At 43.7% G+C, this 17,312-nt stretch overlaps 1 protein-coding gene across 1 annotated transcript; it reads left to right on the top strand.

Moving 5' to 3' along the window:
- Positions 1–220: 220 nt before the first annotated feature.
- enc1 (ectodermal-neural cortex 1) lies at positions 221–10,442 on the top strand. Its single transcript, XM_078215435.1, has 3 exons — positions 221–234; positions 4,776–6,584; positions 9,841–10,442. The coding sequence occupies exon 2, from the start codon at positions 4,782–4,784 to the stop codon at positions 6,555–6,557; it is 1,776 nt and encodes a 591-aa protein (XP_078071561.1). The 5' UTR covers positions 221–234; positions 4,776–4,781; the 3' UTR covers positions 6,558–6,584; positions 9,841–10,442.
- The last annotated feature ends 6,870 nt before the right edge of the window (positions 10,443–17,312 follow it).

Below are 17,312 nucleotides of genomic sequence, written 5' to 3'. Positions count from 1 at the left end.
TGTGACCCTATCTATATGCGGTTGCCTATTTGCTCCCTGGACTTGCAGTGAGCACTCGCGTGTTTGAAAGGAGCCGCTGTTTGCTGTGAGCGAGCAACCGGCAGCTGCTGTTTTGCAAGCCTGCTCTCTGCCATTTCCCATCGCAGGAACCCCGAGGTACCGGCGAGCGGATGCACGTTGTAAAACTTAAACAAACTTTGTCATTTGAGCCTTAGTGAATCGACGCGTCTGCATGTAAGTAAACCGAGGAGGGGAGGGCTGAAGTTGCATTTGGAGACACATTAGTGAAATCTATTCATCAACCCTCTCGGCTTTTGTGGCGGTGAGGTTTGCTACATCAGACGGTAATTTACATGTTAATGTCAATTTCAGACCCAGGGCTGCCTTTTGTGCGGGAGAGCCGCTTTCTCTCTGTGCTGCAGCTTGATGTAGGGGAGAGGACCATCCAGACAGCCCCTCATGGTCCCCAGCCGGGCCATTAAGAAACCGTTAGCGGGCAAACTAAGAACAACCTCCCAAACCCCAGTGTCTGCAGCAAAGGGATGGGCAGAAATGAAGCTGCCCTGGACAGTGGGTGTAATTTAACGAGCTGAATGAATGGTACAGAAACTTGTGATACGATTACTCGTTATCTTGTAGCAAGGTTGAACTTGATCCCTGTAATAAAAGAGAAAGCTGCAGTTGTCCTTATCCCCTGGTGTGAATAATTTCCTCCGGAGTATGAGCGGGGTTGTATTTTGCAATAACTTTATTTGAACGATGTTAATCGGCTGCCCCAGGGATTGGGAATTAAGCATGTAGGAATCGCTCCGGGTTGTCAACTATCTTCTTTACTTTGGCGGGAGGGAATGATACATTTACTAATTCTAAAAAAGAAATCCAGCACCAATTATTGCAGCTTCCACACAGTGCCCGATAGAGACGTGAGGAATTCTGCTCAGCCCCTCGGCGCGGCTGCAATTCATACGATTCAATCAGAGGCGCTTCACACGTGTAAGTTATCACTTCTTCTGGGTTTTGATTTGGTCAACCGCCAAGTTTGTGCTGGCTTTGACGAATCGCCCACTTCCGCAGAATGGAGAGAGAGAGAGAATGGCTCATCACTGACAATGGGTCCCAGGCATTTCTTTGACTTGTGCCAAAGACTGCAAATTACAAGTGCACTTGGTCTTTTACACATGAAGGCATTCTCCATCACCACCCCCCTACCCACCCAGTAAATCGCACGGGTGAGGGACCCTGCTTAATGACCGCTTTCAGCTGCAAGCTGCTAGCGCTCTAAGGTACAGTAACAGCGACGATTATGTTGATTCAGCTCAAAGTAAACGTTAGAGAAAGGACACAGCACCGCCAGAAGGAGGGCGGCCTCATGTCACTTTCAGTTGTTTCTGGGTGCGGAGCAGAGCAGGACAGCGCTGAAAGGGACAGGTAACTAACTGTTAACCTGCCTCGCCCGTCCAAAATGTAAAGGGGGCGGGGAGGGGAAGTCATCATTAATCCCGTTACTGTAATTCCCATTCACTAATTTAAAAGGACGCTGGCTTCACACACGCAAACTGACAAACAATGTGTGGGAAACAAGAGTGATTAAAAAACATATTGCAAACGAGACAGTGTTACTGTGTAATATAATTTAGCTCATGGTGGAATGAGGAGGGGGGCAAATACTTTATTTAATAAAGCATGGTTGTAAGTCATGATGCTCGTCTGGAGAGCTGTTGCAGACACGATGGGCCAAATGGCTTCCTTCTGGCCCGTAACAATTCTGTGATTCTGTGTAAGCAACGTGTTGGTTGCTTCCCCAGTGAAGATCAGCATCAGACGACTTGAGGATGTATCAAAGGTGCAATGTCACAATGCAAGGTTAGTTCCCGGATATGGCAGGTGTTAATGGGCTGCAGGAGAGTGTACACTATGCGGGGCAATGATACAAGTGACATTAGCTCTCCCTCTAATATTGAGTCGCTGGTTCTAATTGCTTGTAGATGGAAAAGGTGTCCTTAGAATGGCAGGTCGTTTTACCCCAGAGGCATTATGGAATATTCCAAACAATTCTAAAAAAAAAGCAGGACATTAAATAAATAGCGAGAAGTTGCAGGAGAATTCAGTTGAAGTTCGTGTTAATTAGCTGTTTTTAACAGTTCTGCTTTTGCTGCATTCAGTAAACGGCCTAAGGGTTTAAACATTTTAACCAGGAGCGAAAGGATTGTAATAACAGATACCTTGACTTGTCATAATTTGAATTTTCTTCATTAGGTTCATATAAATATGACTCTACTGGCTTTTTGACTTGGTATAAATTTGCATTTCATCACCTGAAATTGTACAAAATGAAATCTATTTGCCTCATCTTTTTAATTGTACCTGATCACTGCATCTGCTATTTCACATTTTATTTTGTAGAATTGAACGACTGACTTGACAGATCTGTGCATACCGAACAAAGGTGTGATGCAAAATAATTCAAACGGCTTGAACTGCATCTGGTGGCACCATTGTTGATGCGGGTTTGAAATATTCAAGTAGTTGGCGGTGGTGAAATAAATTCTTTTTATGTTGGTCCTAATAATATGAACGTTGATTTAAATTCCACTTTTAAAAAAAATAATCAATTTAAACTCTGGGGTGAAACTGAAATTGAAACTGAATCTGAAAGCTTCAGTGTTGGCAAATGCAGTGGTTACTTTACACATGGCGCTACCATGAGATGAATGTTTGATCAATTGCTTATTGGTGGCATTGTTTGTCAGAATATCAGGGCTAATTCACCCGATAATGTCTTGGGATTTTCTACATTCACCTGAAACACCGGATGAATTTTTAGTCTATCTAAAGGACAGCAGTTCCCTTAGCACCTAACTGGAGTGTCAGCCTAGCTCTGTTCAATTGCTGCAATAAGGCTTGAACACTCATCTTCTGGCTCACAGATGAGTTTCATACAACCAACAAAGCCAAGCAAAGCTGACACTCAAATGAGAGTTATTAACACTACGCATCTTGAGGTGAGTGTTTAAAATTTCGAGAGTGGGCAGGTCAAGTGGATAAGTCATGCTAAATTGCCCTTTCGTGTCCAAGCATGTGTAGGTTAGGTGGATTAGCCATGGTAAATGTGCGGGGTTACAGGGATTGGACGGGGGTTGGGCCTGAGTAAGATGCTCTTTCAGAGAATCGGTGCAGACCCAATGGGCCAAATAGCCTCCTCCTGCACTGTAGGAATTATATTGTTCTCTGGTTCTATTGTATACTGGGGTAGTCATTTCGTACATCAGTATGGTATTCAGTTGTCTTTATGTACATTGAAATAGTATTCAGTGGTCTTTAAAAGTTAAAGTTTATTTATTTGTCAAAAGTAAGGCTTACATTAACACTGTAATGAAGTTACTGTGAAATTCCCCTAGTCGCCACACTCCGGCGCCTGTTCTGGTCAGTGCACCTAACCAGCACATCTTTCAGACTGTGGGAGGAAACTGGAGCACCCGGAGGAAACCCACGCAGACATGGGGAGAACATGCAAACTCCACACAGACAGTGACCCAAGACAGGAATCGAACCCAGGCCCTTGAGGCTGTGAGGCAGCAGTGCTAACCACTGTGCCACTGTGCTGCCCAACGTACCTTTACGTACTTTACGTACATCAGTATAGCATTCAGTGGTCTTTACATATATCAGTATAGTACTCAGTAGTCTTTACGTATATCAGTATAAGTACTCAGTAGTCTTTACATATATCAGTATTGTATTCAGTAGTCTTTACATATATCAGTATTGTACTCAGTAGTCTTTACGTATATCAGTATTGTATTCAGTAGTCTTTACATATATCAGTATTGTATTCAGTTGTCTTTACGTATATCAGTATGGTATTCATTTTAATTTTACTACAGTTTTCCCACTAGCTTAATCATCACATTGGTATCAATACATTACAGGATAAGATACCGCTTTAATACATTATAATGTGCAATACTCTTTTGCAAACACTGTCAATTCATCACCTCTAATTACTCCCACCAGCACCAAGAGTGACAGACATCATCAATATTGCACACTGTTGTTAATAATCTCAACAGACATAACCAGTGTGTGGAAGGGCAACACTATAATTGTTTCGCAGTGTGTACAGTTCAGATAGACATAATGCACAAATTACACATTCACTGCCGCTTTATATTGGAATCCTAGTGACAACAGTGAGCAGCACTATATAATTATAGCTTTTGCAATGTCCCATTAGATTGCGAATGCAGACTACACCTGCCTTTCATCCTCATTGCAAGGAACCACCAGATGGCGCACTCAAGAAGCGAGTAGAAAAACTGGCTGGACAGGTTTTCCCTGCATTATGTACAAACATTGCCAAATGCAATCCCAAAGACACTAATAAAACCCTGGAATGTAATAAAAACGAAACTGGGCTTATTCATTCATCCTAACCCAATGTTCCTGATTGCTATGAATAACAATCCCACTGAATATTAAAACTAGGCCTTTGGTTTTCACAGAAAAGCTGAAAGAATTGTAGAATGCAATCTTTCCACCACACAGGTTATCCAGAATCGCAAATTAATGGAATTGGAATTTGACTTATTCCTTTACTGTAAAGCAGTTCTCTGCCCTTGGGCTGAAAAGGGAGGATGGTATTGGGCAGTAGTTTGTGAGGTCTCGCAGCAAACATTGCTAAAAGTTCTCTTTGCAGAAATTTTATTTCAAATTGTGGGACTTTGTATGAAAGAAAAGTGAATTGATTGGATTTCTTCATTTCTTTTTCTCCGCAGTGTTTGATGAGAATGTCAGTCAGCATGCACGAGAATCGGAAATCGAGGGCCAGTAATGGCTCCATGAATATTTACCTCTTCCACAAAACTACATACGCCGACAGTGTCCTCACGCACCTGAACCTCCTACGGCAGCAGAGACTTTTCACAGATGTCCTCCTCCACGCGGGAGAAAAGACCTTTCCTTGCCACCGAGCTGTGCTTGCCGCCTGCAGCCGATACTTCGAAGCTATGTTTAGCGGGGGATTACGCGAGAGCAAAGACAATGAAGTAAATTTCCATAATTCCATCCATCCGGAAGTTCTGGAGCTCCTCTTAGACTATGCTTACTCGTCTCGTGTTCTCATTAATGAAGAAAATGCCGAATCCCTCCTGGAGGCTGGGGATATGCTGCAGTTCCAGGACATCCGGGATGCTTGTGCAGAATTCCTGGAGAAAAACCTACACCCAACCAACTGCCTTGGAATGCTGCTGTTGTCTGATGCCCACCATTGCACTAAGCTTTACGAGCTGTCCTGGAGAATGTGCCTCAGCAACTTCCCAGCTATCAGCAAGAGTGAAGACTTCATGCAGCTGCCAAAGGATACACTGGTGCAGCTTCTCTCCAGTGAAGAGCTGGAGACAGAGGATGAGAAGCTTGTGTACGAGACCACCATAAAGTGGGTGAAGTATGATGTGAGTAGGCGCCACTGCTGTTTGCCGGAGCTGTTGCAAACGGTTCGGTTGGCTCTGCTGCCTGCTGTGTATTTAATGGAGAACGTAGCCACGGAAGAGCTTATCACCAGGCAGATGAAGAGTAAAGAGTTAATCGAAGAAGCGATACACTGCAAATTAAAAATATTACAAAATGACGGCGTGGTGACGAGCCTCTGTGCCAGACCTCGTAAAACTGGCCACGCCTTGCTCTTGCTCGGAGGACAGACGTTCATGTGCGACAAAGTTTACCTCATAGACCACAAGGCAAAGGAGATCATTCCGAAAGCGGACATTCCCAGCCCACGCAAAGAGTTTAGTGCATGTGCAATTGGCTGCAAAGTGTATGTGACTGGAGGGCGAGGCTCAGAGAATGGGGTCTCCAAAGATGTTTGGGTGTATGATACCCTTCACGAAGAGTGGTCAAAGTCTGCCCCAATGCTGGTGGCGAGGTTTGGCCATGGATCGGCTGAGTTGAAGCATTCGCTGTACGTGGTCGGCGGGCACACTGCAGCCACAGGGCGTCAACCAGCGTCACCCTCTGTTTCTCTCAAACAAGTGGAGCAGTACGACCCAGTGACCAACAAGTGGACAATGGTGGCCCCCCTTCGGGAAGGCGTCAGCAATGCAGCTGTGGTCAGTGCCAAGCTAAGGTTGTTTGCCTTTGGTGGTACGAGTGTGAGCCACGACAAACTGCCTAAAGTACAGTGTTACGACCCGTGTGAGAATAGATGGACTGTGCCTGCCACCTGCCCTCAGCCTTGGAGGTACACAGCTGCAGCTGTGCTGGGCAACCAAATCTTTATCATGGGCGGGGACACTGAATTCTCGGCATGTTCTGCATACAGGTTTAACAGTGAGACCTATCAATGGACTAAGGTTGGGGACGTGACTGCGAAGCGAATGAGCTGCCACGCTGTCGCCTCTGGAAATAAGCTCTACGTAGTTGGAGGCTACTTTGGCACTCAGAGGTGTAAAACACTAGACTGCTATGATCCCACATTGGACACATGGAATAGCATCACGACTGTACCTTACTCATTGATTCCCACAGCATTCGTTAGCACGTGGAAGCACCTTCCTGCATAGAAGTAATGATCCTTCAGTGTTTCATAGGTAAGGAGTTCTTAAATTCCTTAACAAGAGTTGATTTTGTGAAATTGGCCATCGCCCTTGAACATGGTTGAAAAACAAGTTAAAATGAAACGTGCTCCAGTGGGACTTTTACATGTTGAAGCTGTGGCGCCCAGGGAAAGAAGAACCTACACTCTTCCAAGAAAGTCATGTGGGATAATGGAAGGTGTCTGGGTCTATCTTTAAATATGGAGATCAGACTCTGGTCACATCATCAGGACCCAGCTACTATTTTAGCCAGAGACCTGTATGGGAAAGCCTTTGCAACTCTCCTGCCCACTGATGTGGAGATGCCATTGTTGAACTGGGGTGGGCACAGTAAGAAGCCTCACAACACCAGGTTAAAGTCCAACAGTTTTATTTGGAATCACGAGCTTTCGATCTCACCTGATGAAGAAGCAGCGCTCTGAAAGCTCGTGATTCCAAATTAACCTGTTGGACTTTAACCTGGTGTTGTGAGACTTCTGTTACTCCTGTCCACTGAACTGGAGGTAAGTGTAGCTGGGGCGAGGAGTGGCAGGCTCGTACTTTTGTATTTCCTGCCAAGAGGAACAGGAGTGTTCAGGCCCACATCAGCTAAAGGAAAGGCAAAGTCTCCCCTGCCTGGGAACTTTCCGCTCCGACCCCCGATAGTGAAACCATTTCCCCATGGCATACCTGAATGCCCCGGAACCTTCTTTCAGACCGGAGCGGCGGCCTCCTGCTGTTTTATCATTCCACTCCCACTCAGTGGCCCAGTTGCTAGTTCCAATCGCCTGGACCTCATGCTACTCCGGTTGGGATGGTTTGCCAATCGGCCCACCCAGCTCTCTATCCAAATTAAAATCAGGGTTGGAGTAGCCTTTGAAGATGGAAGCGTCATTTCTTGGTACTGATTTGTGTAGAAATTGATTCTTCGGTGTCTATTGTGCTTCAACTCAAGGGTTTCCAGTTTGCAAATGCTATGACAGGAGCAGCGCTGGTTGAAAATAATGTAAACTGATGCATTTATACCAGAGATATTATCATTGAAGGATCAACTAATCCTAAGAAAACAAGTTAGATTACATACATACAGTATAAACAAATGCTTTACTTTAATCTGAGAACCTGCCATTCTGCAGTGATTTATTTAGTCTCAGCGTAATGGCCTGTCATAAAGCTGGCTAGCAGCCAGTAAGTTATGAAGAGAAACAAAGATGAAGCAATAAAAAGCATAAAATTTCCTGCATTAACTTTGCAGGATCCTTTTTATTGGTACGTGTAACCAGTGTCCTAGAAGGTTAATGTAATATTAATCCCCCATTCCTGATTTTATGACCCTATCGTTTCTAAAGGAGCCATGTTGACAGGTTTTTAATGACAGGCTGAGGCAGAGGGGATCAGTAACAGACTCATTTTGAAGTCAAATTAACCCGTCTATTGTCCTTGGTGCGAGAAGGGAGCGCGAGGGGACGGGGGGAAGAAAATTGCTAATGGAGATTTGCACAACAGCGGCCGAAAGCTGATGGAAAATCACAGTTGGTTTCCTGCTTTCACTTGCCTGACCCCCACAGCACCAGAGGTCTCCATTCACCCTTCTTAAAACATTAGGGATCCCATTGGTTACGGTCCAGGGTTGGAACAACAAGCATTTTGTAACAAAACTGTATGTGTAATGTAATACCGAGTTCTAATGCAGCAAAGCTATTTTATCTCGTAGTTCAAGCCAGAATGTTCCCTATAATCACCGCAATGCTCTTTTGAAACTTGTGTGTGTGATCTGGTCTTTTCTAAACATGTTATTTTTTCCCCTTTGTATTTGATAGCTTAGTGAAAAATACAATTATATTTTTGAAGTTATTATTATAGTTCTTTCTTTTTACAAAACTCATTAATCGATGAATTTTATACCACATGATAGGCGAGATGAGATTGTCAGGGGCCCTTAAAGGCTCGTGCAGTCTTTAGTTATAATCATTTCTTCTATTATTGCCTCACCGTTGTTGTTTAAATACTTTAATTTTGGTTTTTAGTAGCTGATTGTAAGAATCTTCCATGCACTTTCATTTAGTCTTGCTTTAGACATCTAGGTTCATTTGATTTACAACCTCTTTTAATGGAAATCTTAGTGCTTTAGATTTTTGCAAGAAGCATTTTCATTTAAAATATTGTCTATTTGGGAACATTACCATAAGTGATTTAATATTGCATCTTACTCAAATCAAATCATCTTACTCAAATCATCTTACTCAAATCATATATATCCAGCCTACTAAAATAATGAAGGCCTACCTTAATTTAGATGTTTAAGGATATTCAGCCAGTGCAGCTTTGTCCTCGCTGTCAAGTGAGTAGATGGTGGAGGGATTGGGGAAATCCCTTGCTAATTGAGATTCTTTGCATCCAGCCTTTCGATCCAGCAGCCAACGCTCGCCAGTGATAACAAATCATATTTATAGCCAGTGTGAAAGACTGCACAGAGGGTATTTTTGCAGAGAATCCTTGCAGCCATATGGGTGCCTTGTTTCCATTGACCAACAGAACCTAAGCTTGATGCAGTTGGAGATGTTTGCTACAACAAAGATTAACTTTCTACGGTGAACATATTGCTCACGCTATCTGGCCTAAGAAGATTTATTTTAGATAATGCAGAATTATGCCTTCAGGATACATGAATAAACTACTAGTAATGTGCAATAAATGATTTAACCCCTCTTTTTAAGCCTAGACCATTAGCTCAATGTGACCTCACCTGGTTTGTCGACACAGTTTGCCTAGAACTTGAATTTGCTAATTGTCAGTTTGTTCAATGTTTTAAAGTCGAATGTTCAGGAATGATGTTGGACACATGAAGACTGTGTTTTGATGGCAAGTTTGCACTTGTGACAAAAAAGCACGGGAATGGAATACACTTCCATTAATCCTGGACCATGATCTGACCATCAGTATGTCAACCTGTTCACATCGAATACAAAAGACTACAACATAAATTGGGAATGAATATGAGAAGAATAAAAGATTTAGGGCAGGATTTTCCAGAAATTCCTGCCCGAGGTCAATGCATGGTCCACCCCCCCATCCCACCCCCCACCCCGCCCCACTCCAATTCCCGTGGCGGGCTGGCAGGACAGGAAAACCCCCCCTTAGTGTAGCAGAATTGCAGCAATTACTCCATCAGTACTGCACTTGGCTATGAAATTGTGACTTTGTTGGAATAGATTGAACTATTGAAGTCAAATGTGAACAATAACACGGTCCTGTTTCTCTTTTTGAACAGATGCCAGGACTCCTGATGTGAAGATTTTTGTCTACTGTGAAGGAACATAATTTACATGAAGAGAGAAAAAGATACCCTTTTTTACCTGCTGGAGCTAAAATGACTTAGCCTCAGCAACCAGCGCCTCATAGGGACATGAAGAAAACATCCATTGACACATATTGCATATCTTATGGTTACGAAATAGTTTCTGGACAAGGACTAGCAGTGGCGATAAATGGTGAATTAACAGCGATTATGTATCGGCTCCTCCAAAAATTAAGACTTGTCACCATAACGTTCTCAGTTTTCATTGGCTCCTAACATTTGTGTATGAAATTTTAAATGGCCATTAGCTCGCAGCATGACATTTGAAATAGAGGCACCAGCTGCGAGGACGTGGGCAGATTGTGAAGGATGTGGGTGTCGGACTAAACACAGATACAGCTGTGCCTCCCGAACTCTTCACTAATGGGCCGGGGGGCTCTGGACATTGTCTCCGGCAACGCCTGGGGCAGCAATTACCCTGCTTCGGGAACCCATGCTGTCAGGCAGGCAAAACCCTTCAGGAGAGGGAAGTCAGCTGCAAAAATACAACTGAATCATTAAAGGTCAACTTTATTAAAAGAGAAGGGAGAGAGAAAAAAATGACCTGAGGATCAGAGACACTGCTTTTATAAGAATTTGTTATTTATGCTTGCGCTTTTCTTTTTGATATGATTGTAAGATATTTATTGTTCAATGAGGTTACTTGCACATTGAAATGACAAGTATTCGTAAGTGCGTATTTTTGTGTTAAAGGGAGTAACTAGAGTTATTTGCACACTTGTTTAGCGGAAGTAGGGGGGTTGGGGAGGACTGCTTGAATACCATTTCCATTCTCTGTCACATTAAACTGGAAAGTACAAAGCTGCAGCCAAGGGGAGGGGGAAATTTCCAGTCGGAAATGAGATGGGTACTGAAGTCAGTTCTTAAATTACACAGACACTGGGCGAAGGCAAGTGAGGTCACTTTCTCAGGCCTGTAGGCTCACCGGGTTGCATGCTGTGGGTTTTAACATATGCCCATTTATCACTACACTTCCCAGCACTTCCAACGCTCTGTGGCATAAACACTATTCAGTGCATATTAATTAATCTTTGAGCATGTGCGTGTATACCTGTGTGCAGCCTTCGAGTCACGTCAGCCCAGCCCAGGTTATTTCTTCACATGGTCCCTTATTATTATCTTGAATCGCAGTCGCTATGAGTGAAAATGATCACAGCTGCAGACAGGTTTTTGTTAGCAATCCAAGGGTCAACCTTTCCTGGTACGGATGGGACAAGTGAGAGAGAGGAGCACGATTTAGATTGGAATATCAAAATTTTGCAAAATGTAATTAAGGATTTCTGACTGGCCTAGTTTACGTTTGAAGGATTAACACGCTATGCCAGATACCTTCGTGCGCTACTCTTAGGCAGATGTTAATCCATTTAAAATAGCAGGTCAATGCCTGCCTAACAATGGAGTGCTGCAAAATGCAACATGAGCACATTAAGTCTTTGCACGTGAAGTTCAGCAATCTGAACTTCACCCCTTTTTTAAAGCACCTTTTTGCAACAATTTAAATGTTAAAGAATAAGGTCAGTACCTGAAAACCAGATCAAAGCATTCAGTGACATCGTTGTTCATTTATATATGGTGATGATTATTATAACGTCGTTTGAGTAACTTTCTTGAAGAACAATATTGTGATGGAATAATTATAGAAATGGTCAGCACACACAAACACTGAAATTCTAAAACTGAATCCATGCATTACTGTGTAACCTGGCTCTAAGATGGAGCTTCAGTGATTTACTACCTTGTCTGTACATCGGATATTAATCAAACGAGCCAGTGTCCCGATCAGTTGGTAAATGAACTGCCCATTTTACAATTGAGCCAAAACAAACCAAGAAGAATATAGATTGGATTTCTGCTCTGTATGGAGTTAGTTTATCTTAAGGCTGGAGGGGTGTGCAGAGGTTGGGGGTGGGAGGGTTGTGTGTGGTGGGGTGGGGGAGGGGGGAAGGGAGGTAACGCCAAAGGTACTAAAATAAGTTTTAAAATAACTTTCAACTACCTTGGGCTAGGGAGTGGGCAATCACTCATGATTCCTGTTAGTGATCATTAGGCGGTTATCCCTGTTGGAAAGTTTTACTGTGATGTCCAGCATTGGGTCAGTAATGAATGATGCATGCATTGCATGGTTGAAGTTCACACATGAAGAGTAGCAATTTTTGCCAGGGTCTAGGTGTGGCCAGTGAACATGTATCAACATGAATCATGGCTTTTAGGAGTGGACTGGAGAAGATTACAAAGGGCGGGGGGGGGGGGGGGGGTAGACACACCAGTGAATGAGTATAACTATTAAATAATGGAGTAAAATAGACGTTTTGTTTTTGAAGTGGAATGGTAATATAGTTGTGGGTGTCATGTGTTTGGGTGTACGTAATTTGTCGAAAACCTGGGTATTTTCAAACTCCTGTTTCCTTATAAATATCGAAAAGCAGCATTTTTTTTCTAAGTCTGACTAATGGTGCAGTTGGAAGAAATACATCAGGCATCTTTTCAACCACCAAGGCAGGAATAGCAGCCATTTTTCGGAACATTTCTTGAAGACTGTAGGTCCTTGAATAACAGCGCAGAGAAGGTAGCTGAAAGCAGGGTGGGCCCTGCAGGGAACTTTCTGGGCTCCCGCTTTTTGAATTGATGTGGAAATTCTGCTTGCTGTTTGACTACTGCAGATCTGCAAAAAAAAAACACCGCACAGTTTGAACAGAATGCGATTCACAGCAGAGTGCACACACTAAGTTTTGGCGTAAGACAAGGAGGTTCTTCCTATTTTGTCCACCCATCACCATAGCAACCCATAACAAAGCGCACCCTTCTATTTCCAATGTAATTGTATAAAGGCCTTTTCATGAGAGCTGACACCTGTCTGAATGAGAATGATTAGAAATGAATAATGTCTGCACCAACAAGAGTAGATGTGTGTGATGCAAAATTATGTCAGTGTAAGATTTACTGTAAGCATTTCCTGTTTTTAACTGCTGGAATGTAACATTTTTGTAAGCGTAACTTTTTATTTCCACGATGTGAAATCAGACATTAAACTGTGTTGCCATTTCTTCTAAGTGAAGTGAATTGAGTTATTGAGTCAGTCCTGTGGTTCCGTGACTTATCTGGAAGGGCAGGTATTGTTGAAATTAACTTGGCCCCTTCATCTCTTTTCTTTTGATTGCTTCGCTTAAAATAAGCAGCCCTTTTCCAGCCTTTTGAGGACTTGAAACGTCAGAGGTGTTACAATTCTGTCATGTAATTAGAAATCTTTGTCGATTCTCCTGGTGCAAGCAACTGCTCGTGCTACAGAACCTAGGATGGACAAAGTTTCTATTTTGCTCTGTTGTTACCTTAGCAACCAAGATCTTTACCTCAGGAGTGATGGTAATCCGTGGGGGGAAGGGAGGTAGCTTTGCTTTGGGGGAAGGGCCATGCTCTCTTTTAAAAGTATATGTATGGAATAATATATATCTTTAAAATATTTTATGCTAATTGTGTCATTCTCTCCTAAAGATTGGCTCTTGCTGGGTACGCTCCATTATTGACAGCAGTCTATAAGCCCATAAGATATCATAGAATCCCTACAGTACAGAAGGAGGCCATTCGGCCCATCGAGTCTGCACCGACCACAATCCCACCCAGGCCCTACCCCCACATATTTACCCGCTAATCCCTTTAACCTACGCATCTCAGGACTCTAAGGGGCAATTTTTAACCTGGCCAATCAACCTAACCCGCACATCTTTGGACTGTGGGAGGAAACCGGAGCACCCGGAGGAAACCCACGCAGACACGAGGAGAATGTGCAGACTCCACACAGACAGTGACCCGAGCCGGGAATCGAACCCAGGACCCTGGAGCTGTGAAGCAGCAGTGCTAACCACTGTGCTACCGTGCCGCCCGACATATATAGGAGCAGAATTAGGCCATTCAGCCCATCGAGTCTGCTCTGCCATTCAATCATAGCTGGTAAGTTTCTCAAACCCATTCTCCCACCTTTTCCCCGTAACCTTTTGTCCCCTTACCAATCAAGAACTTATCCAGCTCTGTCTTAAATACGCTCAATGACCTGGCCTCCACAGCCTTTTCTGGCAATGAATTCCGTAGATTCACCACCTTCTGGCTGAAGAAGTTCCTCCTCATCTTGGTTCTAAATGGTTGTCCCTTTATTCTGAGGCTGTGTCCTCAGATCCTAGACTTGCCTACTAATTGAATTATCTTTTCCATGTCCACTCTATCCAGGCCTTTTAGTATTCTGTAAGTTTCAATGAGATCCCCCCTCAATCTTCTAAATTCCATCGAGTACAGACCCAGAGTCCTCAAATGCTCCTCATACGTCAGCCTTCAGATACTTCCCTCAAGAGACCATATATTCAGTATGTACAATCAATCATCATAGGCTATCCCACTGCCGAGGTACCACAGTTGGACCTTGCCTCGTGCCCATTTTCCAGTGGCGGACAAGGATTCAGGTGGGAATCCTGGCTGATTATCCCTCCCTTGCCTACCCTCAGAATGCTGAGGCAATTCGATCCCGTCAACAGCTCTCCCAGTCCCTTGTTTCTGAACATAGTAAATAATAAAATGGACAGAAATTAAAATAATCGATGCCCACATAATTTTGCACAAAACCACATCTGACCAGTTAAAATTCTACAACTCAAGATTTGGTTTCATAGCCAAGTGCTATGTCAGTATTTGTTTGCGTTACTGCATTGACATGATATTCTATTGAGGTAGAATATAAAAGCACATAATGCAGAACGTCACAGTGGATTACTAAGGCTTCCTGGTTAAAGACCACTTGAGCTCATTTTTGCTGTGGTGGGGAAGGGGTATGAGGCTTAACAACACAAAGCTGTAGCAATAAATCTGCTTTTATTTCCCGCCTATTATCAGATCTTGATCTCAACATTTTTTCCCACAGCTTTCCAATTTAAACATAAAGGATAGCACCACTGTGATGTGTTTAATAAACACCACTTCATTTCTTACAAATATATGTTATAATTTCAATCGCATTTAAAAACACATTCTCCCCTCGCTTGGGGAATCGTAGCATCCCTGCAGAAGGAGGCCATTCGGCACATTGAACCTGCACCGACAACAATCCCACCCAGATCCTATCCCCTTAACTCCAAGTATTTACCCTGCTAATCCCCCCCGGCGCTAATTTAGCATGGTCAATGCACCTAACCAGTGCATCTTTCGGATTGTGGGAGGAAACTGGAGCACCCGGAGGAAACCCACGCAGACAAGGGGAGAATGTACAGATTCCACACACATAGTCACCCAATGCTGAAATTGAACCTGGGTCCCTGCGCTGTGAGGCAGCAGTGCTAACCACTGTGCACCGTGCCGCCTTATTTTGGCTTTTCTTCCTTGGTGAACAAACACAAAAGGATTGATACAGACTTTTTCATGAAGGCAGTAAGGGAAAAATTCACCCTTGTTTTGTGCCAGAGATTGATGACTTTTTACCCCGATTATCACAGGTAAAGCAAACCTGGATGGAGCCCCCCTCGGGTGGTTATTTAATCTGCTACTTTTGATATGGGGTAGGAATGGGCTCGGCTTCTGACCCACAGCAAGGTGGACGTTAAAACTCAAATTTAACCTGAATGTTTAAATATTTTTTATTTATTAGTGTCACCAGTAGGCTTACGTTAACACTGCAGTGAAGTTGCTGTGAAAGTCTCCTAGTCACCACACTCCGGCACCTGTTCGGGTACACTGAGGGAGAATTTAGCATGGCCAATGCACTTAACCTGCACATCTTTCGGACTGTGGGGGGAAAGCGGAGCACCAGGAGGAAATCGCAGACACAGGGAGAACGTGCAGACTCCACACAGACAGTGACCCAAACCGGGAATCAAACCCGGGTCCCTGGTGCTGAGGCAGCAGTGCTAACCACTGTGTTACCATGCCGATACATAGGTGAAAGTAAGGTGAAGTATCTAACAGTGGAAATTTTGTCCTGTGGGCAAGTGCAAACAAGTGTTAGGTCTGGAACTTCCTTGAAACTGTTCCGTAGCTTCACAATAAACTAACTCATGCGACTAACTGGAATCTGCTCCACGTCTGGTGAAGCTACGATGGCGGATGGAAAGTGGCTCTGAGGAAGGTCTGGAGAAAAAGTATTGGATATTGGCACTGCTGCATCTAAAGAAAAAGAGCATCTAGGCAAGGCACCTGAGAGGTAAAAGTAACACTATCCACTGTGTGGGTTAGTCACCGGGAGGTGTGAGCCCAACTAATAAGAAGATATAGATGAGGAAAGCCATTCGGGCCATCAAGCCTATTCCTTTAGAAAAGCACAACACTGCAGATGTTGGAAATTTGAAATCGAACATGCTGGAAATACTCAGCCATTTTTATTAAAAATGTTAAGTTATGAGGATGGTGTATTATTATAGGGAGCAAAAGTGGTTGTTCCCACTCCTGCTAGAAAGTTATTGTTACAAGAGTTATGAGGGGATTTTCACAGTAACTTCATTGCAATGTTAATGTAAGCTGACTTGCGACACTAATAAACAAACTTTTAAAATGTGCCCATCCTGGGATGACCAAGATGAAGATGCTCACATGCAATTATGTGTGTTGTCCCGGGACAGATACCGACATGAAGAATCTAGTCAATGTGACCAATGTCAAATGCAGCAACAATTGCCGCCTGTGGCCCGAATGTGGGCCAGTTCGATCATGTGTTCAACTACATGTCGATTCTGTGGGTCCATTCATGGGATCCATGCTCCTCCTCATTATTGATGCGCACTCCAAATAGTTGGACATGCATGAAATAAAGTCCACGAACTTGTCAGCAATGGTTGAGAAATTGCGACAGATATTCACCACTCACTTGTTGCCCGAGCTGCTAGTATCCGATAATGGGACTGCTTTCACTGGTGAAGACTTCCAGCATTTCATGCGAAACAACGATGTTCAACATATTCGAATGGCACCCTACTATCCTGGCTGAGAGAGCCGTCCAGACATTCAAAACCGTCACAGAGAAACAATCATCAGTCCCTCTACAAACCAAACTGGCCCATTTCCTGATTACATATAGAACAACACCCCATGTCACCTCAGGCATTACACCCGTCAAGTTACTAACGGGCAGAGTATTAGAACCAGATTGGATCTTGTAGTCCCTAATTTATGGGGAGGGGGGTAGAGGAAAAAGACGCTCAGAAGAAGCGCCACGACCCAGCAAAAGCAGAGAGGGCATTTGAGATGGATGGCTTGGTATATGATTGAGGAACCGTCACAGCACTCACTCACATCCTCCACCAGCACAGAGATACACACCTAGCTCTAGAGCAGTCCCGAGGTCATAAGCACATCACACTGCCAGATACAAAGCAGTTGGAGGCAGGGACGTCCCATGGTGCCGGCACTTGGAGGAT

This window comes from Mustelus asterias, chromosome 6 (assembly GCF_964213995.1).
Source record: "Mustelus asterias chromosome 6, sMusAst1.hap1.1, whole genome shotgun sequence".
In the NCBI taxonomy this organism is placed as follows: Eukaryota; Metazoa; Chordata; class Chondrichthyes; order Carcharhiniformes; family Triakidae; genus Mustelus; species Mustelus asterias.
Note: the sequence above shows the minus strand (reverse complement) of the source record. Positions and strands in the feature narration are given on the sequence as shown.

Coding starts and splice junctions, on each gene's coding strand:
- enc1 (XM_078215435.1), top strand. CDS start 4,782: ATGAGAATGTCAGTCAGCATGCACGAGAATCGGAAATCGAGGGCCAGT.